Source organism: Zingiber officinale, chromosome 3A (assembly GCF_018446385.1).
Source record: "Zingiber officinale cultivar Zhangliang chromosome 3A, Zo_v1.1, whole genome shotgun sequence".
In the NCBI taxonomy this organism is placed as follows: Eukaryota; Viridiplantae; Streptophyta; class Magnoliopsida; order Zingiberales; family Zingiberaceae; genus Zingiber; species Zingiber officinale.
In genome coordinates, this window is record NC_055990.1 from 11,605,623 (window position 1) to 11,632,348 (window position 26,726).

Here is a 26,726-nt window from a genome sequence, read left to right on the forward strand (position 1 = left end):
TCGCAGGTGTGAATGCAGATTCGGTGATGGGTCAATGTGCGAAAAATATAAATTGCATGGCCCCAAAGTGATATTAGTCAAATTTGTTGCTTTTTCCCACGTAATGAGTCGAGATTAGTTGTCTTCGTATATATGTATAAACTAACAAATATGCGTGTAGATTGAGGTGGAGTTTTTTATTTGGATAATTTACCATATTCATTCAACTTTAAAAATATTCAAAACACGCAGCTAATTTTTATATTTATCGAAGAGCACTTGTTATTTCCTAATATATCCTTTCATATATTTCACTAACCTGAACCAAATTGAACAGGACTGTCACTTCAAAAGAAAACTCTAGCAATTCATGACCACGGGCATTCATAGCCCAGCGTGACCGTAAAATCATGGCTTGGTGTGATTGCGAAAGCACGGCTAAGCGGTCGCAAGCGCCGGACCAACCGTCTGCGAGTGCTCGTACAGTCGCAAATGCTCGCAAGCAGGCGACTGTGAAATTATTATCGTTGCAAATGCTCGTACTTTTATTACAAAGCTGATTTCGCCTACTCCAACTGTTCTTCGTCACGGCGAGATGACAAGTAATAAATCATGATATCGAGGGATTTCTTAGGTAGAAAGATATTTAATCTTCTAGAGCATGAATTATGTAAAAATTGACTCATATCTAATGAAGTAATTAATTCTGTTATCTGAGTACCATTTTTTTTTTTTTTTGAAAAAAAGCTCATATTCTTATTATGAAATTCTTATTGTAATTTCCTTTTAATAATTCAGATTTTTAATTCTTTGAACCGAATAATTTTAAAAATGACTGATTTAATCTCACATTTCTACCGATCATCAAATTATATTAAGAAAGTGTTGGATCAGTTGGTAAGTTGGTGGTATGTTTACAGTATGAAGCGATGGTTTGAGTGTCACCAGTTGTAATGTGGGATAATATCCCCGTCTGCTGGCTTAAAGCCTCGAACAACCATCAACTTGCCAACCCAGCATTCACCCTGATTTACCTTCCTCCTACAATACCATAGGACAGGCGTAGGGGGCCACTGGACGACGGAACCCGCCTTTTTTTTTACAGCATTGTATATTGTAGACCACCGACGGTTAACTTCCACAATCGACTCATGACACATTAAGGTACTAGACACCTACTGATAATCATACTTTTAGTCATTTTCTATAAATTTTCCTCCAAAATAGAGTATATGTACGATTCAATCGAGAATCGAACTATTATGCTCTTTACTTTTGGACGGTGTCTCGAGGGGCAGTTGGCTGTAATTTCATGGTCGCTAGCTAGCTGACTAAGATTTCGACCATGATTTTATGGTCATCTGATTGAACACTCGGCTAACCGTGATTTTAAAGTTGCAAATGCTTGGGGTATAGACGACAGCAAGCTGTCTGAGTTTTTTTTTTTTTAAAAAAATATTTTTTGATTAGGTACATGGTTGAAAAATCATTTCAATAAGTGGAAGGGTATTTTAATAAACCAATGTATTCTTTGATATATAAATATAAGAGTTAGATTCATATTTTGAGTATTTTTAAAGTGTATGATATGGTAAATTGTGTTTGTTAATTTGTAAGTGCAGAATAAAAAATTTAAAAAAATAATAATTTTAGTTAGTCTCATTGATTATTTTTGAAGTGATCAGCTCGGCCCAGTCTCACGAATATTATAAATGCAGAGCTAAGGATTGAACTACAGATACCCTTAGTCTCATTGACTATTTTAAGAGTGATCGACTAGGTCTTAGTCCTAGAAATATTATAAATATAAATACATTATACTTAGGAATTGAACTCTGGATAATTGAATGATAACTTAAATGTCTTACTATCACATTATAGCTCCAAGAACATTATAAATTATTGAAAGGTTTTTAAGTGGAGGAAAGATTAGTAATTAAATTATTTGCGGAATAAAATAAAAAGTGATATTTCATAGTTTAATCCTATCCTGACTTGATTATACCAAGGCATAAAGCTAGTGTAAATGTTATTTATGAACTTAAATGTATGAATGCAGTTTGAATATGTGTAAATGGAATAGTTAACTTTCAAATTGTACTAATTTCAGATCAAATTAAACTTGATTGAGTTGGTTGGGTTCGAAGTGCAGCGAAAGATATATATTAAATCATGGATCTTTTCATGATATATATAGTTTTACATATAATGACATAAAACATATCTCGAGTTCTCGATAGGCTTGAATGATATCACTCGACTGATAAGATAGATAAGAGCTTTTACGTGTGACTTCTCTAGCGGTATCTACGTGCACTAGATCACGAACTTGACATGATATGTTAGGTGCTAGCCTCTTGGATCGACAAAGTCTTAGAAGCACTACCGACCTCTTTCGGTGGAAGGTCCACGAAGAAGAAGTTGACGAGAGAGAAATCGAGAGAAGGAATTCCACTTTTGAATCTTTCCGAGGATGACTACTTATAGTCTCGAAGGAATACGAAGAGTTAAGTTCTCAATAAATTCATCATTTATGATCTTCATTAATTATGAATATGAAGAGTTATAGGTTTCATAAATTCTTCATTTATGATCTTCATTACGATGATTCTTTAACTTCTCTATTAATTATCATTATGATGACTATTCGAATTCTCCATTAATCATCATAATTATGGCTATTCGAATTCTCTATTCTTTGTATCAAATAAATCCATATTTGATCTTGATTTCGACTAGCTTCTGATACCACTGTTCATGTCTGCGTGTTATGCGTGTGATCCTCTAGGTTTTATACACAAAGGCAGTGTAAATCCATACATGGACTAAGGTAATTGTCTAGCAAAAGTTTTTAGCTACCCAACGTGATAAAATTAATATCAATCATAAGCTGTACCGATTACTGTGTAATTCAATCTCTTCATCTAAGCCTACATCCCAATTAATTCGGTACATTATGCATCATTACCAAATTAATTGTTTTACTTGATTTCCAAGATATAATAGACTTCTCTTGAATGATAAATCATTCCTCCCATGGCTATGGAATTCGAGTCACTAATATTTCTATCAAGTGGCCAGGATGTTAACTCCTAATCCAAGAGAGCGATGAATCCTCTATTGACTCAACACTATTATCTCTGTGCTTTGTCATACATCCAACTATCATATTAATCATAATTTGATTAAAAACTACTTTTAGCGGCGTTAAAGCACATAACTCCATGCATATAATAAATGAAGGTCTCAAGTCAAAAGATCAGTTACACTCGTTCATAAGAGAAATAACCAATTATGTTTAATATGTGGTCTCCTCTTGAGCGGGTCGTGTCCAGTGTACCTCTAAACTCAAGGCACCCCAAGTACAACTTGGATATCTATCCCTTGGTCTATCTTGACCTAGTCATACTCAACGTTGATCTAGATATCCATGTCCCCTCTAGATATCTATCCGATCAAGGACCGTTTTCAAATTAATATATCGATTAATCTGTGAGACTTTATCATTAATCATATACGTACAGAAAAGTAAATAATTAATAATAAATTCTTACCTTTATTATATAATTATTCACAAAATATATAAGGAATATCTTGACACGTAAAGTCGTTATATTTTAGGAGATGATTATTAATAAGAGTAATGATATGCTAAGGAAAAAATCTCAAGGATAGATATATAAATTCATGATCCACAATTTTACTTTTTATAGGATTGATCATTTTATGTGTCTATTCTTAAACTTTTCCTTAAGATTTTTTCCTTAAACATATCATGTTCCTATTAATAAATTATTTTAATAAAATAACCAATTTACTTCAATCTTAATAATTATCCGAAAGAAAAAAAGCGTATCGACAATCTTAAAATAGTCATTTGACAGCTAATAATATTAAGTCACTAATGATTAAATCCAATGGAGCGTACCATCCAACTACTAATAGTAACCCATGTCTCAAATTGACGTATCCATAACACGAGATTCATCATTCAATTAGAGACACTTGGACAAACCTACCTCAAAACACTTTGATGTATTTCGTTGAATGTATTAATTAAACTTGCTCCAACATAACTTAGCTTTTGGATGCATAATATAAACAAAGTAAAGTCAACAAGCTATTGTTTAAACTCAAAATACTTTGACAAACTTTTTTATTTTCAAAATAAAAAGTATGACAACTCAATTTTTGAATAAATTATATTATGAATATTGTAGAGGTCATCAAAATATTTTAGACTAAAACCTCTTCAATCAAAAATATATATAAACAGAACTTTATTTGCAGTTAGCCTCTATAACACATCTCAGTCTCTATGAAATCATCTCAAGTCTATTGGACAACTAAGTTAATGTTATTCTACAACATAAGTTCACCTATAGACACTTCTAAACAAGGTGAGCAATGGATTTAAAATTGAATTGATTTAACTAAAATTAATTAAATAAAAAATTAACCAATCAAATCGGTCAAATTATCCTATTTATTCAGCTTATTTGATTTAACTGAATTAGAAATTTTAAAATTAAAATCAAATCGAATCCATCAAAATAATCAATATTTTTTTTTAAAAAAAATAAAATTATCAAACTGAACGTGTAAATTAGATTAGTTTTTTACACAACTTTAATAATCTTTTTAATAGTTTAAAATCAAGAAGTAAAAGAATATAATTTAATTAATAGGAGCACCCTAAGGTGCTCACGTACTAAAATTGAAAGACAATTAAAGTTTTTTTTTTAAAAAAAAATCTTATGACTTGTAGCGGTTAAAATGAAAGAATGCCGGTCAAAATGAAGGGATGTAAGGATTATTATTATTATTCAAGATATATAGGTTTCAATGGATGATTTGACTATTAGGTAAATTTAGAAAGCACGGTGGGATCTAATAAGCTAAGACATCTTAATATTATCATCAGTCATTAGTACAGACAGTGGACATATAATATCTCTGACATAATAGTTATATATCTCTGACATAATAGCTAATGGTTGATTCTTAAAAATTGACGATATGAGATTTATCTCATCATGCATCTATGATTTGTGTATCTATATATATTTCCCTCTATATCCGTGGAGCCGATATTAAAGGGACCGCTAAGGTAACGACTCTACCTTTAAAAATGCCTATAAAATTTTGAATCATGATAGTAGGAGAATAAGTCTTACTTCTTACCACCACACTATCACTAAAAAAAAAAAAAATACCCGTATATGAGCGATTTTAACACCGCTCTTGAAAATCAAACAATAAAAACAGTTTGAACTAAATTGTTTCTAATGTCTTACCTTTTTAGAACGATTTTGCAACTACTCTTGTTGAATAGTTCTAATACCGATTTGAATAAACCGCTGCTGATGAAACCATTCTTAATGATTCAACTATTAAAAATAATCTTGAAACTACTTATATTGGGTACATTTAGCAACGATTCTATGTTAAACACTGCTACTAACTGTTTCTATTGCTCTAATTTCTAATAACAATTATCAAACAATATACTTTTAGCAAACATTCTGTAAACCACTCTTATCGAAGTTAAAATTGATCAATATTTTTTTTAAAAAATAACAATTAAAGTGTATAATTTACTTAATGTAATTTTATTTTGTACATCTCAAATTTAAATTTATTTATTTAATATAAATATTTATTAGTCAAATAAATTATTCTTTAAATAACTTATAAAATCTTTTTTTATATCGGTTTTCATTCTTTTCTTATTTTTGTTAAAAGAAAATTCTTAATTATATATATATCAATTTTCTTTCTTTTCTTATATGTATTTTCCTTAATATTTTTTCCTAAACTCATAACTTTCATTCTCGGCATTGCATGCAACCTCCACACCTTCATCTTTCTCTATGACTCTATCTATCTCCGAAATTCTAAATTACATGTCAAAATTCTTTTCTCTTTTTCCATTCAACTCCGAACCTAAATCTCACGCCAAAAATTTTTCTTCTTCCTCTATTCAACTCCAAAATCCTAAATCTTATTCTGAAAAACCTTTCTCTTTCTTTATTCGATTCTATCCATCCTCCAATTCGCACTACTAGAATATAACTTTGATATTTTTTATAAATATTTTATAATGATATTTATTAAAAATGATTTATTTTAAAATTTAAAAAATTATTAAATTATTTATGATCAAAATATTATTAAATATTATTATTATTTATATAGAACCATTATTTTATTAACCTTATTATTTTTTTACTTTTATTAGCCTCTAATAGCAAATAAAACTAACCTAAATTTTTTCCTTTCCACTTTTCAGCATAACTAGAACCAAAGTCCTTTTCATAGATCATCTTAGTCTCATATTCCCATAGGTAATCAAAATCGTTTACTGAACCCCGATATTGTTGGATTTATTAAGAATAAATATATAGTAAAAGGAAATTATTAATTAATTATTCAATAATTAACTAGCATATAAAATTATCTATCAGTAATTATAAATTAATAAATAAATGAATAAATATGTCTCTTAATCTTCTCCTAATTATTGAGAATAACAATATAACAAAAGAAACTATTGACTAGTTATTAAATAATTAACTAACACATAAAAATATTAATAGTTGTAGTTTAGTTGGTTAGGATATTAGGTTCTAATTTAGGAGACCTAGTTAATAAAAATAGGGTTAACGGGCACTTGACCCATTGACTCGGTTAAGAGCCTGAGGTCGGCGAGTCTACCTGTAGGATTAGTGCTCCTATAATCATGATATTTAGACATTTTGAAATCGTTCCTATATCCATGTTGTGTAAGAGCGGTTTAAAATCATTCTAACACATAAAGAGTTTTAGAGCGGTTTGAACCACTCCGGAATATATAGCTATAGAAGTGGTTTGAAATCATTGTTATATGTATAACATGCAAGATCGATTTCAAACCGTACCTATAAAGTATAATAGGAGCGCGCGGTTTTTAATTTTTACCAACGGTTACGAAAATCGCTTCGATAGGATATAGGGACGACGACAAGAGGAGCAGTTTTCAAACCGTTGGTAAAAGTATAGAAGTGGTTAAAAGTCACTCTTAAAAGTAAAAGAAACCGTCCCTATACGGATGTTTTTTTTGTAATGCATATCTTAAGATGTCACAGATGAATTATCTAGAGTATTATTAAGATTTAACGGTGAACAATCAATAATAATTAAACCGATTAAAATAATTAAAGCAAAACAGAATAAATTTAATTTTTATTGAACAATCGAACATACTGAATTTTATCATGAAAATCAAATAACTTGAACTGAAAAAATTGATTAATTTGATCAATTATCGAATTAATTAATATTTTTTAGTTGACTGTTCATTTAGAAATCATGTTTTTTTTTTAAAAAAAAATAATATCATGAGTCAACAACTATTTAGGGTATAATAGTCGATTGATTGATGTTATTCAATTTAATTGATTTTTATATTTAAAATGAATTGAATAAATCAACATATATTTTTTTTAAAAAATAAATTTTCGAATAATTCAAACCGAACGTTTAAATTGGCTTTAACCGATTGTCCTTAGGTATCATATAGGCATCAGTGGTGTCATATCATCATTGCAGGAAAGTGTGCTGATTTATACGATGCTAATTGTGTCATAAGCTAATCCTGCCATTTGACTCAATATAAAACTATTTAAGATCACATTAGAAAATTATACATTTTAACAAAATAAATTTTGAGGTGTAGGAATAACTAACTCTTTAAAAAATCAATTGTTATTTCATTAAAATATTTTTTAAATGAATTATCTTTATGAAAATGGGTCAATTTGTGAAGTTGAATCAAATGTGAGTTGAGACATGTTATTGAACTGTATCTAATATTATTAACTTCAAGAAAAAAAGACTATTAAGGACTATGAAAAAAAGTAAGGTCATTTTTTGAAACAATTTCATTATCTTATAATAATTCAAATAAAAAAGTACAATGAATTAATTTTTAGAAACACCTTAAATATATTAGCAATTTTGTATCATATATTGACCATTGTTTTTCAAAATTAAGAAGTATGAGTATATATATATATAAAAGGCATTTCAATAGGCCATTAGTTTTATTTTTATTATCTAAAGTGTTTGGCCAGATGCTTGCAATCCACTTGGTTTTTGGTTTTAGCTTTAAGTTCACTACAACATTAATACATTATATTTTGAACAATAAATGCTTCTTCATGATTGCAACTGATGAATGCTTTCCTTCGTCTGGTCGCAATAAATTGTTGGGCTTACGGCCCAATTGGGGCCTTAAATTGTGGCCCAGACTATGAATCGAATTCCATTTGAATCCTTTATAGTTCGTTAATTTGCATCCGCACCTCTCTCTTGCAATGATCTGCACTTTCTCGTTTGTCTGATACAGAAGACTGCCACCGCCATCTCTCTCTCTCCACCGCACCTTTCCTTCTCCTTTCCGCCCCCAAATGGCGAAGCTTCGTAAGTCCCTCGTCGCCGGAGGATGGCTCAACCTTCCATCCTGCCTCCGGCCATGACTGAGTTTGGGGGCCTCCTCCTTGCTCTTTCCTCTCCTCTTATCGATCTGCTGCTTCTAGCCTCCCTTTAGGTTTGTTCTGTGGTCGCGGCGCCGATGAACATCTACGAGGCGGCGCTTGGGGGCCCTCGCCCTTTCACGGAGGCTCAGTGGCAAGAGCTGGAGCACCAGGCGTTGATCTTGAAGTATCTGATAGCAGGCATGCCTGTGCCGCCGGAGCTCATCGTTCCCATTCGGAGAAGATTCGAGGCTTTGGACGGACGATATTATCACCCTTCTCGTAAGAGATCGAGGCCAAGCTCTCATCATTTTGCCCTCTTGTTTTTCTGTTCTACTAGTGGCTTTCGTTTGAAGCTTATTTACTGATTCGAGTTTTCCTTTGAAGTTGATTTTTTTTATTTTTCTCGACTCGACTGATGCTTTCCTGTGACTAGATGTTTTGGGTGATCGTTTTCAAGTATTGGTTTGCCCTAAAGTCGTGAACATCTTCTACATTTGCCTCATGTGGCCTTTTTTGCCGGGATATTGATGTAGTTTTATGACTTCCTTTAATAACTTATTTTTAACGATTGAGTATTTCAGGTTTGCTATATATATAGCTGTCCTAGAACTTCTATTTCAGTTTTACAGTCAAGATAGAAAAAGTTACGGTTTTTCAACCATTTATTCTGTGAATGAAATAGTTCAGCAGAGGGTTTCTTGTTCCATCAATATGTCGTATCCAGGAATTTTAATCTTTCTAACTTACAGAGTTATATGCGCATTATCTCCTCGCCTAATTTTTTGTTGAATGTCAAATATTTTTTTTTCTCTCTCTCCATCTATTTTGGTTTCTTACTATTGTTCTGAGTTTCTTTACTTCTTTTCCATGTTTCTTTGATTTGGGAAGAATCGTTAGCCACTGTAAACAGCTTACAGCTCCTTATACCTTCGGAAATGGATGTTTGCCGTATGCTCTTTATAGAATTTGATTAGCTTGCGTTCCTTCGTAGTGACACGGATATTTTGTTTTATGATAACCTAGTGGATCTATAAATTTTAATTTAGAATCTTGCCTCAGGCAACAGTTCTTCTGAATTAGCTGTATTTTTCTATCTTTTGTTATTGTCTATTCTTCTATAAATACAACTCCTATAAGTTCATATTTTCTCTTTATTTTAGTGAGTTACTATTCCTACTATGGAAAGAAACCAGACCCAGAACCAGGGCGGTGTCGTCGAACTGATGGAAAGAAGTGGCGCTGCTCTAAGGATGCATATCCTGGCTCCAAGTATTGTGAGCGTCACATGCACCGTGGTCGCAACCGTTCAAGAAAGCCTGTGGAATCACAAACTGTCTCCCAAACTCAGAATACCTCATCAACTTTGACATCCCTTTCTCCCTCCAGTAACAATGCAAGTGGGAGTGGTCTTAGGAACCTTCAGAACATCACCATGCATTCGACTGCTGGTCCAGTTACTCATAGTCCATGCATCAGTGTTACCAGCTCAACTCAGCTGCCATTGGGCACTGGCACCGTGAGTAATAGGTATGCCACTAGTTCTACTTTAAAAAATAATTATTATGATTTTATATGAGATTATGATCGTCTTGTGTTCAAGTGGAGTTAATAAGTGCTTTTTAATAGATCCAGATTATTGTCTGCTGATTGGTTAACTTGAATTTATTTATTGGAAGTACTTGAGGTAATTTTTCTCATCGCCACAAATTAACACTTCAAGAGACTCCACCTATGCATATCGACAATTTAGCCAATGAGTTTAGAAAAATACCTATCTTCTTTTACCATTTTGGTCAGCATGTTTACTTGAGGAAAAAAACATCTGTTGTATGTGGTATCCCAGTTTATCCTTGTTGAATTATGGGCTAATTTGAAGATGTCTATAAGCTTGATTACTGGGATAACAGTTGGGGTCAATGATTTTGGGCTTCTTGTTGGGTTGGACAAATATATTAATTTTCTCATCTGTGCTGGGTCAGATTTCATCTAAGCTTATGAACCTTAGGCCACAACTCACTATATGAAACTAAACTAGAATGCTAGAATTATCCCCCACTTTGGGTTGCGTACAATAGATCTAATGTGATCCAACCCTTCTCTGGGATCCTGCATTGGAGGGAGCTTTGTGCACTGGACTACCTTTTATAGCTTGTAGCTAGAATCCAACTCATACTGCAGAATCATATCTAATAGACAAAATGTGAGGTTCATTGGTGTCTTTCGAATGCCTCCCCATATCTAGGACAGGATATCACAACCCCACACATAAGATTTGATGTCCTTTTCAAGTCCTGAAGTTCAAAATTGTAATCTAAAATCATCCCTAATTGACAACGAGGCCTAATGGTGACTCATTATCACAATAGATAATCTTCCAACATCTCATCGCATCCATTAACTTATTAGGGTCAAACACTAGTTTAATTGTTGAAGCCCTACTAGTAGTAGCTCACCATCTAGATATACATATTAGCTCACAATTCTCTATGTGAGACTAAATTTAGGTATCACATTATTTGCTTGGTAGGAAACCAGTGTTGTCAAATTTTGACAGAGGGATCAAACCGGCTAGCACCCCTGCTCTTGGTTTTTCAATTGAACCAGTAAAAATTCATATTCAACATTGAGTGTCTTCATTAATTCAGCTGGCACCAGATTGGCCTCCGATTCTGTAACTGGCAGGTTCATTTGGTTTCCAAAACACTTGCAAGAACTGGAAACTTTCTCTCTTGAACTGTTGGAACTCCTGTGGATGCCCTTGTTCTTTCTAGTGCAACCTTTTGTTAAAGCTCTGGATTATAACAAAGGGCAGCCCGATGCACGAAGCTCCCGCCATGCAAGGTCCCGGGGAAGGATCCATTGTACGCAGTTTAAGCTCTGGATTATCCAGAGACAAAAAAAGTAGTTGCCAGTTAAAGCGTTAATGTGTTTTATATGTGCTTTCTTTTAGTAGTAGAGGGGACTAGTTTCATCAAATAGGTTCAACTTGAAGCTCTCAACTTGACTAATTATGGTTGGTTATCACAATACATCAAGATTTACAAGAATAAGATTTCTCAATAATTGAACATTGACCAAGAAATCTCTGAACCAATTAGTTTCTGCTACCAATATCCAAAGCTCACAACTCAACTTCTTAAGTGGCATGAGGGATGATAATTTGCTTAAAAAACCTCCAGGAAATAGTGCCACCACATAGTGTAAACATATAACTAACTACGCCTTAACTTTCTTGCAGTTTCAACAATGTAACTTACATTACTATATTCCTCTAAGAATGTAAGAAATCTTTTATAATGTCAGTTCAAGATAGTTTTTTTTCCTATCCAAAACATCCCATTTCTTTTTAGTAAGGACAGCTAGAATTTGCTAGTATTCATGTTTATCTTAGTAACCGCCTAGAAAATGTGAACAATTTGCTTAGTGCACTAGGCTACAATAATCTAGTATGTTAATTGATAATTTATTAGTTGTGTAGAAGAGAAAGAGATGAAATAATTTTTCTGTATCTTTGTTCACTTATGTGTTTATGTGTAGGTATTTATATACATCACCCTATAATTATGCCTATCAATTACAGTCTCTACAATTAAGTTAATTACAGGGTCCAAGATCAATCCGTATAATTAAGCTAATTGCGCGGTCAAAGATAAGATGCATATAAGTTAATCACACAGTCATAAAGTTGTAATAATCATTCTCCCTCAAGCTAGAGCATATATGTCAATTATATCTAGCTTGTCACAAAGGTCTAGGAATTGTTTTTCTCCCAATGCTTTAGTGAAGACATCAACAACTTAATTGGATGATGATGTGAGTGACAATTTTTTGGCTCATTACACACTCGCGAATAAAGTGACAGTCAACTTCATATGCTTAATTCTCTCGTAAAAAATCGGGTTACTTGCAATGTGAATAGCTGCTTGGTTATAGATAGTGGTTCATTGTAAGTGAATCCTAATTCTTCAAGCAAATTTTTCAGCCACAACATTCCAGCCACAGTATGAGTCATGGCTCTGTACTCAGCTTCAACAATTGACCTAGCAATGACAATTTGTTTCTTACTTCGCTATGTTACAGATTTCCTCCTACATTCGTACAATACCTAGAAGTGGATCGTCTATTGGTCTTTGATTCAGCATAGTCGAGATCAAAATAAGTTTCGATCTTTAGGTGCCCATTTATCTTAAAAGACAACCCTTTTTCTTGGAGATTTCTTGATGTACTTGAGAATCTTGATTGCAGCATCCTTCGGCTTATTTATAAAACAACTGACCATTCCAACTGCAAAGGAGATGTCAGGTCTCGTTACTGTTAAGTAGATGAGTTTCCTAACAAGACATCTATATTTTGCCTTATTCTCAAAAAATTCTCTTGTATCATCCAAACACTTGGATTGATATCTATTGGAGTATCAACTGGCTTCATTCCAAGCAATCCAGTTTCTTTGAGTAAATTTGTAGTTGGCATAATGAAACTTCAGGTTTGTTGAAGAAATACTTAGGACATATCCTTAGTAACAAAGTGTTGTTGTAAATATTTCTTAATTTCGTCAATCCCACTTATATCACGGTCGAATATTATGATATCATCAACAGAAACAATCAGAATGATAATCCTAATCGTGCTATGTTGTACAAACACAAAATGATCAGATTTATACTGCTTGAAGCCAACAACCCCGATTATATTACTGAGTTTGTTCTGGGGCTTTGTTTAAGAGCATAAATAGCCTTTTTAAGTTGCAAACCATAGCAGCAGTCTCCCCCTGAGCAACATACCCGGGAGGTTGGTCTATAAAAACAATCTTGTGCAATTCACCATAAAGGAAGATATTTTTCACATCTAGTTGATATATTGGCCAGATTGATTGACAACCAAGGAGGATAGAACTCTAATAGAATTCAGGCAGGCAGTAGGAGAGAACGTCTCAAAGTTGTCAACACCGTAAATATTGATTGACAACCAAGGAGACCAGAACTCTAATAGAATTCAGGCAGGCAGTAGCAGAGAGCGTCTCCAAGTAGTCAATACCGCAAATTTGGATAAATCCTTTGGCCACCAGGCGAGCTTTGTATTGATCAATAGTATTGTCAGCTTGATACTTCAGAGTAAACATCCAACGAAAGACAACAATATCAACGGAAGGTGGTATAGCACAAGCTCTCAAGTACCACGAGAGATCAGGTGGACATTTCTTTATCCATTGTAGTCCGCTAAGCAGAGTGTTAATAAGCCTCAGAGCAGGAAGTTGGAACCTCTATAGATGAGGGAGAAATAGCAAAAGTGCGGAAAGCATGACCAAGATAATCAAATGAGATATGATTAGACAACGAATTGGTAGCGCAAGAACAAATACTTTATGAAGAGCAATGGGCAGATCAATATTGTAGGGGCGAGGAGCATTAGGAGCTGCTGTAAGAGGAGGCGAGGGACATGAGATAAGTTTTGGCCGGGAACGCCTTGTATACACTTGCAATGGTTTAGGAGACGGAGCATCTGTAGTGGGATATTGATGGTGGGATAGGTAATGGAGGAGATGCTAACGTATCAGGAGACTGAGCCAGATGGGGGAAAAGTAAGGTTGTGACTCAAAAAAAATATAACATGTGTAATTGTGTTTTGTGAATGGATAAAGGCAACGATATCCTTTTTGTGTATGAGAATATCCAAGCAGGGCGCATTTAATAGAGCGAGGAGACTATTTATCCAAGTTAGAAGTAAAATTATGTACAAAACAAACACAACTAAATATGCGAGGCATAGAGAAAATATATTTGTCAGGATGAAGACATGAGAACCCCACGTAACAAAGTAGATGACATCCTATTTATGAGGAAGCAAGCAACATCTTCCCACAAATACTTAGGGGCATGCATGTGATAGAGAAGTGTACGAGCTATGTTTAAAATATGACGGTGTTTGCGTTCAACAATCTCATTTTGCTGGGAAGTGTATGAGCAAGATGTTTGATGAATTATGCCATAAGAATGACAGAATATAGAATCAGTTTTAGGAGTGAACTGAAGTGTATTATTAGTACGAAGAGTGCGCAAGTCAACAAAATATTGGGTTGTTATTTCATTTTAAAATGATTGTAGAACATCAGGAACCTCACTTCTATTTTTGAGTAAATATAACTACGTCATGCGGGAATAATCATAAATTATAAAATACTGAAAGCCCCCTCTAGACATAACTCTGCTACATCCCCAAACATCATAATGAACAAGTTCAAAAGCAAAAGAACTATATTTATCAACTCTAGAAGGAAAAAATATGCAATGATGTTTGCTGAACTCATTAGATTTGCATTGGAAATCAGTTAGACGGAACATGAACTGAATTTTATGAGAGAAAGGAGATGAGTGACCTAAGGAGACACCGTTGTTGAGAGTGCGTGGGAATATGCAAGTGTAACAAAATCCAGATAGTATAGGCCATCACACTTATATCCTCTACCAATCATCCTCTTCATTTGTAGGTCTCAAAGATACAAATTACAATAGGATGGATAAAACGATATAGAATAGCTGTGAGTTGGCTTATGGACAGTAAACTAACAGGAAATTTCGGTGCAAAGAGAACATTATCAAGAGTGATATTTGTAGTGGGTCTAACAACACCTAATCTCGTAATTGGAGAATAGATGTCATTGGTTAGGCATATAGGGCATAAAGATGAGGAAACGAAAGAGGAAGAAGAATAGAATCCAACATCCAAGACTTTTCATGAGATACCGCAAACTCACCTGTAGAGGACGAGAGTGGCAGAAGGAATGCCGGTAGAAGAGTGAAGCAATTTCTCATAATCAGTTCGGGAACAGAGATTATATTGTCATCATGTGGTGGTGGTGTCGATTGTCTGGTAGATGCATTGTTAATCAGATTAGGCTTACCAAACTTCGCCCAACACTTCTCGGAGGTATGGTTGGAACGACCACAATGAACACACAAACAGCCACCCCTAGTGGCATCAGTTCCATGACCACGACCATTATTATGACCCCGAGAGAACCCCCGTCCATGAGTAGCCATAGCTGAAGTATCGAAAGATGGGGAAGAGCTATTGTCAGGACTGTATGTGGTCACACGAAGAATTTGAAACCGAATATTTGATAATGTGGGAGTATTATCACTTGCCAGTAGATTATCCTGAACCGATCGTAGAGTGAAATCTAAACTAGATACGAACTTTGCAACTAAGGATTCCTCCCATTGATTCTTTTGAGTCTGAGCATCACATGAGAGAGGATGGTATATCAGCAACCCCCTTAAGAGTAGCAAAATAGTTAGTAACAGACTAACCGTCTTGGCGAAGAGTGAAAAGTTTTTTATATAATTCAAAAACATGAGAAATATTCTTGTCATTTGAATACATGCCTCCTAAGGCATCCCACATTTCTTTGGTAATTTCCACGAACATAACATTAGTGCTTACGAACTCCTCTATACTGTTGAGGAGCCAAGCCATAATAGAACAATTGTCCAAAACCCAATTTGCATCTTTCGGATCTTTAGGATCAGGAGGGTCGGATAGAATATGCTCCTTCTTCTTGTGGGACCGGGAATAGTTCAAACAAACGTAAGAGATAGTTGGTCCTATTCAATTTAATAGTGGTAGCCAAATTAGGTTTAGAATATGAAGACATCATTGCAGGAAAAGGTCAGAGGTAGAAACCTGAGTAGTAGATTAGAGCGGTGGCGGTGATAGAGTTTTGGGTAGTGGCGGCACGAGGATCATCAGTAGCAGAAAGGATTAACTTTCGATAGAGATAAATATTGCTATGCTATGGTACCATGTAGAAGAGAAAGAGAAGAAATAATTTTTCTATATCTTTATTTACTTATGTGTAAATATTTATATGCATCACCCTATAATTATGCTAATCAATTACAATCCCTACAATTAACCTAATTACATGGTCCAAGATCAATCTTTATGATTAAGCTAATTGCACAGTGAAAGATAAAATGCAATCCCTACAATAAAGCTGACTGTAGGTTGATAAAATGTAGCCATTGGAGGTTTTATCAATAGACGCTTGGAGGACTTTTAGATGGAAAGATTCCATGAAAAATATTCTTCATGCTCTAATCAAATGCTTACATTGCTCAAAAAGCTTTAAGGGGTTGGATAAAGTTGAAGGCTTCGACTTAAACTCTTAGTAATCTCTCTTTATTCATTCCATTGTTTAAGATGAAAGGTTTCATTATAAACATCTTAATATGGGATTGTAAGAGGTTTGTCTTAATACCTCTTAATGGTGAAATATTTGAGATTGACTCAATGAATGTGCCATAGATTGTTAATTTGGAGCAATCTTTGAATTACTTTATATCCTTGTGTTAATGAGTATGTTTTGTTTATATTTCTTATTTCTGCCATGTATTATACCGTTACGAACAAACACACACGAGTACATCAAACCACTAACGCATTTATTATCTTTGCTTTTGCACAAGATTTTCAATTTAGAGGCGCTGACTATTCACCCCTTCCATTCTAGGTGGAATGCCACAACCATCAAATTGATCCTACAAATGTAGGCTTTTCTCCTTGTATTTTTATTGAATGCTAAAGTATAAACATCATGTATATAGTGTTGGATCTAAATAAGAGGCTAGAGGGGGGTGAATAATTGATCGTTTAAACTTCTACAAATGACTAGTACACAACAACAGAGAAACGGCAAACACAAATATGAAAGCAATAAAGAAACAATGCTAACTCTAGATTTTTACGCCGTTTGAAAGGCTTGGTTCTTACTCAACACTGTATGACTCTTCGACGAGTCATTGTACAAAATCCACTAGCTTTTTCCTTCTCAAGAAACTTCTTACAAAAACTCCTTAAGAAAACTAGAGAAAAAGTTGAGAGAATGAGCAGAGTGTGAGCACTTTTATAAGCCTTTTTGTAGCTCCTTGACCCCTATTTATATCCTTACATTAAGTCTTTATTCAACATTCATTATATCTTCTCTACACATCTACACAATTTCAGTGAATTGTTTTAAGCTTTTAGTTGATTATTCTTTCCTTCACAACAACTTTACTTACCACTTCATTTGACTAAATATGTCGTTAGTCAAATATCATTTGATCTTGCTGAAGCTTCTGGAATACAATCATTCTGTTGTAATTGTATAACTGATTTATTAGTCGACTCAATCTTCCACTAGTCCTGCAGAATCTTTGAGATCATCAACTGTATCAACAGAATAATTGGTTCTGTTATAAGAGCAAAATTATTTCTTTAGTTGACTCAAATAACAATTGTTCTTATAAAGTTGACTATTATTCTATTGTCTTACAAACAGAGGTGAATAGAAACATTTTCCTCTCTTTTCATTTAACCTGAGTCAATTTTCAGTTGAGTCTATGAATGACTAAAGCTACTTGGAAGGTTTAGTCCGTGTCTAAACCTAACCCATGACACTCAACCTTTGCACAATATCATATGCTAAGAGTATCCTTCTCTAGGACTTGTATGCCAAGAAGTCTTGCTTTCGGATCTTCCTAATCTTCAAGCCATCTAGGTACTCTTAACCTACTAAAACTTTCATTTACCAAACATCCGGTCACTTTTGATCTATTGCACATGCAATATTCGTGTCAAGTAACCCACTCCTGCATGCTTAACACACCTCATTAGTAAATACAATATATTCTAACTTAAATCTTTGCCCAAGCATCAAAACCACTTAAGGACACAATTACACCAACATATAGAGTTTCTCTCTATAAAAAAGGTTACATAATTATGAACTTCCTAACATGACACTGTCCATCTCTCCTAGGATGTATTTTTAAATTTTACTCTCATTTGAGTGAGAAGACTATAGGGAATTATTTAAGAGAATCGATTAAATTTCTTAAAAAAACATTCAAGTGAACTTTCCATTAGTCCTTATTTTTTTTTTAATTATTCTTAGAATTTCTATCTATGAAGGGGAGCCTTGGCGCTAAAGTTATTGTAACCCAGAGGTCACGGGTTCGAGTCACGGAAATAACTTTTTGCAAAGTAGGGTAAAACTACGTACAATATATCCTTTCTTGGGAACATTCAGCAATTTGCTTAGGAGTTAATTCAAACTTCATCATATGTTTGGTTGCATTAAAATTCACATTTCCTAAGTGATCCTGCTAAATATCATAAAACTCCACATTATAAGAATATACACAAAAATAGTTTCTATTATTAGATAAAATAATTTCTACATGTAACTCATGAAGATAACCCTAAATGTAGCACTACAATATTAAATTTGAAAGGCATCTCATAATCCAATTGAACTAAACAAAAACCATTAATTAAATTTCTTTACACTTATGGAATACAATATCCCTTTTGCAGTGCTAAAATTTTTTCTCAGTCATCTTATTTTTAGTACTCTTAAATCTGATATCTTATTGTTTGTTGCTCTCTATCATGAGAGGCAATAAAAGTTTAACAATTAACCACAACTTGAAATTCTTTTTCTACGGGGCAACTCAGCTGAATTGTATTGTTTCGATAAATTACCATAAACTTGGTGCTACTCGTCACAAGTAATCCTTCTTGTGTTAATTATGTTGATGAGTATCATGCTATGTATTGATATACTACTTGTTATTTTTTTAGCTTATGTTTATGTAACTAAATAAGGTAGCTTAGGTACAATTCCTAGAATTAAGTGGTGAAAGTTAAAGGATGGGAAATAACATATATTTAAGGAGAAGGTAGAAGTACAAGCATTAGGTGAAATATACGATGACTCTAATACAACATGGGATAAGATGATATCAAAGTTGAAAATAGTAGCTAAGAGTGTACTCGGTGAGTCAAAGGGACATGCACCACTAAGTAAAGAATCTTGGTGGTGGAATGAGAAAGTACAAGAGAAAGTGAAGGCAAAACGAATAGCTTACAAGGAATTATATATTTGTAAGAACGAGGAAAACTTAAAAAAATATACAATAGCCAAGAAAGAAGCTAAGAAAGTAGTGAGTGAAGTAAAAAATGAAACTTTTGAACGGTTATATCAAAAATTGGATACAAAAAAAGGGGAAAGAGATATTTATAGAATAGCTAAAGTGAGAAAAAAAAACAAGAGATCTTAGCCAAGTAAAATGTATTAAAAATGAATGTAATAGGGTATTAGTAAATGATTGAGAAATAAAAGAGCGGTGGAAGAGGTATTTTCATCAACTTTTTAATGAAGGTTTAGGTGACCAACTTAACTTAGGTACTTTAATTAGGTCAAATGAGCATAGAAATTTTAATTTCTATCGTAGAATTCAAACTTCAGAAGTAAAACAAACTTTAAATGAGATGCACAATGGAAAAGCCGTTGGACCAGATGATATTCTGATAGAGGTATGAAAGTGCTTAGGGAAACAAGGTATTGAATGACTTGCAAAATTATTTAACATGATATTGAAAACGAAAAAAATGTCTGATCAAGGGAGGATAAGTACTCTAGTTCCCTTATATAAGAATAAGGGAGACATACAAAATTGTGCAAATTATAGAGGTATTAAACTAATGAGTCATACTATGAAACTTTGGGAAAATGTAATAGAAAAAAGATTAAGGAAGGAGACACAGTGATAGAAAATCAATTTGGGTTCATGCCTGGAAGGTCGACAATAGAAGCTATACATCTTCTTAGACAATTAATTAAAAAATATCGGGAGCAAAAACAAGATCTACACATGGTATTCATTAACTTAGAAAAAGCTTATGATAGAGTCCCAAGAGAACTTATATGGAGAATTTTAGAAAAGAGAGGTGTTAGCATAACATATATTGAATTAATTAAGGATATGCATGAGGATGTAACGAAAAGAGTAAAGACTTTAGGCGGAGTAACTGAAGCATTTCCAATAAAGATAGGGTTACATCAAGGATCAGCTCTAAGTCCCTTTCTTTTTACACTAATTATGGACGAACTCATTGCGCACATTCAAGACATAGTACCGTGGTGCATGTTGTTTGCAGATGATATTATTTTGGTAGATGAGACACGTGAAGGAGTAAATGCTAAGCTAGAATCTTGGAGGGAAACACTAGAAGGGAAAAGTTTTAAGCTTAATAGATTGAAGACAGAATATATGGAATTTAAGTTTAGCAATATTAGAAGTAATGAAATAATTGTTAAGATAGGAGAGGACGAGTTGCTCGGAACCGAGAGATTTAAATATTTAGGATCATTTTTACAAAATGATGGAGGGATTGAGAGAGATGTTTTACATAGAATACAAGCAGGATGGGTGAAATGGAGGGGAGCATTGAGTGTTTTATGTGACCGTAAAGTACCTCTTAAACTTAAAGGTAAGTTCTATAAAACCGCAGTTAGACTTGCTATGTTATATGGAGCTGAATGTTGGGCTATGACTCGAGCACATGAGCAGAAGATGAGAGTTACAGAGATGGGGATGTTAAGGTGGATGTGTGGACATACGAAGATGGACAAAATAAGAAATGAGAGCATTAGAGAGAAAGTCGGAGTTGCAATTAAAATTCCGAGAGACACGTTTAAGATGATACAGACATGTACTTAAATGATCACCAGTTAGGCGATGTGAAACTATGATAAACATGCATATCAAACGAGGAAGAGGAAGACCAAAAAAAGACTTGGTTAGCAACAATCAAACAAGATAAAATTTATTTAAATATAGATGATGATATAATAGGAGATAAAGCTCAATGGCGTAAAAGGATTCATACAGCCGACCCCACCTAGTGGGAAAATGCTTGGTTGTTTTTGTTATTGTTGTTGTATGTTTATGTAACTAAATGTCAAAATTGAACCATGTTAGATGAGACAAAGTCCAAACTTAGATACATGGTTATGTTCCTTTTCTTTTCTTCATCTCCTTCCAAATTTCTTGTCCTGTTTGCCATCATCGTCACCCTACATTGGGACACTGACACAGTACTGAAATAGTATGGTTTGGCACAAGTAGAGATTTTGAACCTTGCAATTAATATTGACATCAAATAAACTTGGATTAAACAAGACACTTCATCTGGGCCGATAATAAAAGTCACCATATTGGCTTGTGCATTTGGATTACGCTTCTTCATATTGGCGAATTCATCGCCAAATTTGGCATCCTTTCATGAAAAAACTTTATTAAGTGCCCCATCTTTTCATAGATCTAGCATGTTTTGTCTTTCTCTTTGATTTTGAGTTTGAAATTAAACATTCTTTTTTTTTTTGTAGACTTGACATTAGGGGACTAAAATATTTAGATGAGGATGTACTAGAGAAGGAATAGAAAAAAAATTTGTTTGCTATGATTCAGAGACATACCCAAGCTTTCCCCACTAAGAGTGAACCAAATTTTTCCCAACTAGCAGGGAGCTTTTTATGATAGACAAAACTTCTGTAAAATCATATCACTCCTGACAAGGTAATGTAAAAAGAATCTCTTGGATTGCAGACTTTCCATCAACTAATTCAAAATTTAGGAACTTGGCTGTGGTATATTTATCAGATAAGAATCTTCAGAGTCATTTTTCTTTTCTATTGTCAACCATAACTATATAGCCGTAGTTGTGGCTGTGGTATATTTCTCAGATAAGAATCCTCAGTCATTTTTCTCTCTATTGTCAACCATAACCATATAGCCATAGTTGTAGATGTATATACACCTTTTATAGGATACAAATAGAGCATGTAATATATGTGTGGCAAAGATAATCTCTTTGTTACGTGCTATGGTTGAAGCATGTTCTAATTCATTAAAAAGATTGACCACTATTTCAATTACACAAAATGACTTCACAGTCAACCAAAATTTCATTCCCTGTTCCCAGCAGTTAAAGTTATTGTCTGAAAAGAGTTTGCAATTAGCCTCTTCTATGAACATTAGTTGAGTGGGCAGTTAAAATACTCAACAATCTCTGTAAACTTGATAAAACCAATGTAGGGAAAAATCAAATAGGAGTTGTTTGTAATTAGAAAACTGAAGATCTAAATAAGAAAGAACTAATGCACGGAAACAAGATACTGCAGACATAGTAAACAAAGAGTATCTGGTGAAACGTTAACTAGTTGAGTCCCTTTAGAAAAAATATTGCCTTACATCAGTTCATGTGATGTCATACATCTTCTCTTCAAGATCTGACAACTAACTCATTTTGCATATGGATGGACTTTTTGATCACCAGAGCTTCAAGGAGGGGAAAACTATTTTCTTTATAGAAAATTTGGGTTTTTGTCCATGCACAATGACGAATAAAACCAAGATAAATCTCTCTGTATAATCCTCAAAAGGCTATTATATCGGGTTGTAATATTTCTATAAAATAATTTAATGAATGGTTCAATTCAACAAAAATGTCATTTCAGAAAATCTTTTCAATGAAAATTTATACCTTTTATAAATAAAAATTGATCAGAAAAGATTTTATTTCGTATGGATTGACTAAACTATTTATGCTTGCATCATATTACATGTGTGTTTTCCCCCAGCTCATGCCGAACCTCAATCCCAACCTGCATGTGCACGCAATTGGTCAAGCCAAACTGCACTCTTATATGCCAATCTATGCACCATGTGTAAGAGGTGATGTAAAAAAGTTGTTTACAAACCCAAGGAACCCAAGAAAATCAGGTTTTTATTTGTAATCTCAAAAATATTTTCATTGATCTTCTTCCAATATTTCTCTGCTCTTTTACTTGGTGAACATGATAATATCAGAATTTTCAGGAGAATAGTGAAGATGAATGAACTTAGAGATTATTATTATTATTAATTTTTGAATTTACCTAAAGAGCTTCAAACATTTTGACACCCAGAAATTGGAGAGATATTAATTGTGGTAAATCACATATTGTTTGTTTGAGAGGTGACCTCATCTTGATATGCATACGTCCATTATGATGATCTAGAACAAAGCCAAGTTTTAATATGACCTACAATCATTCGCATTGGAAAATACTGACGGGCTTTAGAAATTACCTGAAATGACAATAAGGTTAGACGCACTGGAAGAAAATTGGAATAAGAGCGCATGCATCTAGAGAATCCTTCAGTTTCAAGTTTTTTTTTTTTTGTGACAGCATAATAGAAACTTATCTTTCCTAAACTTTAAGATAATAGTTGTTTCTTACAGCATAACATTTATGTCAAACTTTTTTTCTGTTCGTCAAGGTGTTGATGCGCCCATTTTTCCAGGTACGTTGCTGGTCTTAGAGCTGATGTGGATGAACACAGCCTCTTTACAGAAGCCTCTGACAGTGCAAGGGTCCCTGGGGTGGACTTATCGGCTGACAACTCATGGCAGTCGACGCGGTTGACATCACGGTCACCCACATTTTCTCTGTCAAAATTGCAGGATTCTTCTCTTCTGCAGAATGCGTACCCTCAACTTCAGTCACTGCAAAATATTGGCCAAGTTACCCTCCCCTCACTATCTCGACAACGCCAAGTTCATTCTTTATTTGGAAGTGATTTCAGTTTAACAGAGTCTGCAAAACACGAAACTCAGTCCCTCAGACCCTTTTTTGAAGAATGGCCCAAAGCAAGGGATTCTTGGCCAGACCTGGAGGAAGGTAGATCAAACCGGGCCTCATTTTCCACGACCCAGCTCTCCATGTCATTTCCAATGACCTCACCCAACTTCACCAGCATCTCTTCCAGATCACCTAATGGTGGGTTTCATTCCCCAACCATGTTTGCACTGCAGAATAGTTTACAGATAAGTATGTTCTTTTTTTTTTCTTCTCATATCCCTTATTCTGTAATTTTACTTCTCCAGAAGATTGAGAGGGAGGGTATCTTGAACACCTCCAGTCCACTGAATCTACGAAGAGCATCTGTTTGGTATTATCTGAGATTTTAAGCAGTGTAATCAACCATATACTTGAGCTGGGAACTCTTATTCTGTGCTATTATCTTGCACTGTAATATTCCAGGAAACTGGGTGCAAGAAATTTTGTAACTAGTTAGACAGTTATTCACTTCCAAGCTTGTTTCTGAGAATTAAACCCAATGGTGCCTTTTTTACATTATGCCTTTATTACATATCTTGTCTCTTTTGATCAGAAGCAAGTATTTCAAATTATTAGTTGAAGGATGAGTTTGTAATGTTAGCAGGCTATTTGTTTCATTTTTTGAAATGGTAATAGACGACCATGGTTCTGTGATCGGATTGGGCTTTATCTGACTGCGAATCACCTTTCTAGCTGGCATGCTAGTTAAATTAGACAGGCAATAGACTAAATTGTTCTACCATATAGGTAAATGTTTTGGTGGTTGAGCTTCCTCATTATTTATACTGCTATCTTAGCCTTCAGTTTTTGACACTAATGTTTAGCAGTCCAGGATGGTTGTATAGGTGAGTCTGTAGTAGTTTTTGATCATCACCTGATGCTTCCAGTCTTGGAGGTTTTTAGCTCTTCTAGTGGTTGAAATAGGATACTCTGTATCTTTTGAAAAAGAAAGAAAAAGAAAAATGGTTAAAAAATAAATTTAACACTCATCCACTGCTAGGTGGTTTGAGCAAAACGTGGTCGATTTCGAATTCTCAATGCTTTCCTGATTTTGATATCCTTCATCTTTCATTCTATTGATAATTTTCAATAGTTTTATTCATTTAGCATTTGTATAAATCTGTGAGTAATGCTGGTGCAAGAAAATAGCAACTTTCTAAATTTGAATTAGTGAGATGCATATGTTTTTAGTTTGACATCGTAGGAGTCGGTAGATTTAAAGCTTATTTTTCTCAGGTGAGGAGGAATCTTATTAGTTGTTAGCTCCCAGTGTTGAACATCTATCGGAACATTGTTTTCCTGATGCTAATCGGTCAAAGAACAATCATCCCAAGACCTCGAAGAGGCATTTCTGAGAATAATATCTATCCTTCCATTATCATATTCTCAGATTTGCTGAAGCAGTGCTTAAGCTTTTCCACTCGAAACATCGATGAATGCCAACACTTGATCTTGGCAGTGCTTAAATTTATTTTCGACTTTTGAACTTCACGAGTCTCAATGTGCAGGTTTGAAAGACATAGAAAAGTTAAACAATAATATTACCCTAAAAGCTAAAAAGATTGAGTTGGAGTCCAAATCATCGCTCGACAAAAATGAAGAATTGTATATGGTAAGGAAATTTAAAAAAAAATTAAAACAAATAATTTTGATAAGAAACAGGCTAACAAAACTCTTCAGGGAACGAGGAAAGTTAGATGCTACAACTATCAAGAAGAGCATATCAAGGACAATTATCTAAAATTGAAAAGCAAGGAAAAAGACAAAGGTCCAAGACAATCGAAGACAAGAACCTAAAAGCTACCTGAGACAAATCTTCATTAGAATCCAACATCGAGGTATACACCAGACTTGCATTAATGACAATTCACCAAAAAGAAGAAGATGATGAAAGCACATTTGATATGAGCATTGAGAGCAACGATAAAGGGGGAGATTTGAACAACGAGTCTGATATGGTGAGTAAAGTACGTCTCTTATCTCTAGATCAGTTTTATGAAACAATTAAGATGCTATCTAGAAGCCTTTACAAAAAATAAGTCTAAATATTTAAAATTGAATAGAGACTATGCATGTTTGTTAGAAGATTTTGATAAAATTAAAATTAAAAATACAAAATTAAATAATGAAATAGAAACATTAAAAGAAAAGAATTCCGCTAGTTCAAATTCGAATCTTTACTTAATTTCAAATTTTATGAATTATAATAATGGAGTCAATTGATATTTAAGAAATCATACGAGTCAAATCATAAAAATTACTAACAATAATATTATTAAAAAAATATTTAATTAATCTAGAAGGTAGATATTTATTTTAAGTTCTTAAATCATGCTTACCTTATTAAATTAAATTCAGGTTCATGCGTAAAGCTAATTTAATTAAATTTATAAAATAATTAGCTAAATAAACTTTTTACTATCTTTTGTTGGATTTTTATTATGTTCATTTTTTTTTGTAATGCACAAATATATTATCTTTAAGTATAAAAATTTTTAGAATTTTTTGATAAGTGAATAACCAATAACAAGAAGTTGAACGGAAGACGCATCGAATGAAAAGAATAGCACGAGAAGTGAGTTGACAGGTTCGATGCATCCGAGGGACAAGAAGTTACTAAAGAGTACACTAATAGACGAAAAGGACATGTGCTATCATGCCCCGAAGGAGTCATTGCCTGGTAAACAAATAATATCTCCCCCCTTATAACAATATACAAAACTTGGATACATAGCCAT

General features: G+C 33.7%; 1 protein-coding gene across 2 annotated transcripts; it reads left to right on the top strand.

Moving 5' to 3' along the window:
* The first annotated feature begins 8,347 nt into the window (after window positions 1–8,347).
* On the top strand, window positions 8,348–24,502 carry LOC122051154 (growth-regulating factor 5-like). 2 transcript variants are annotated; one of them, XM_042612129.1, is made up of 4 exons: window positions 8,348–8,777; window positions 9,659–10,025; window positions 23,672–24,147; window positions 24,255–24,502. In XM_042612129.1, exons 1-4 carry the CDS (start codon window positions 8,594–8,596, stop codon window positions 24,260–24,262), a joined length of 1,035 nt encoding a protein of 344 aa, XP_042468063.1. In that variant the 5' UTR covers window positions 8,348–8,593; the 3' UTR covers window positions 24,263–24,502. The 2 variants fall into 2 exon arrangements, with proteins under 2 accessions (XP_042468063.1, XP_042468062.1); XM_042612128.1 differs by having other exon boundaries at window positions 23,672–24,502.
* The last annotated feature ends 2,224 nt before the right edge of the window (window positions 24,503–26,726 follow it).

Excerpts from the sequence above, each read along its gene's own strand:
- LOC122051154 (XM_042612128.1), top strand. The coding sequence starts at position 8,594 with ATGAACATCTACGAGGCGGCGCTTGGGGGCCCTCGCCCTTTCACGGAG. Across the intron at positions 8,778-9,658 it reads ACGATATTATCACCCTTCTC|TGAGTTACTATTCCTACTAT; the intron begins GTAAGAGATCGA and ends TCTTTATTTTAG. Across the intron at positions 10,026-23,671 it reads ACTGGCACCGTGAGTAATAG|GTACGTTGCTGGTCTTAGAG; the intron begins GTATGCCACTAG and ends CCATTTTTCCAG.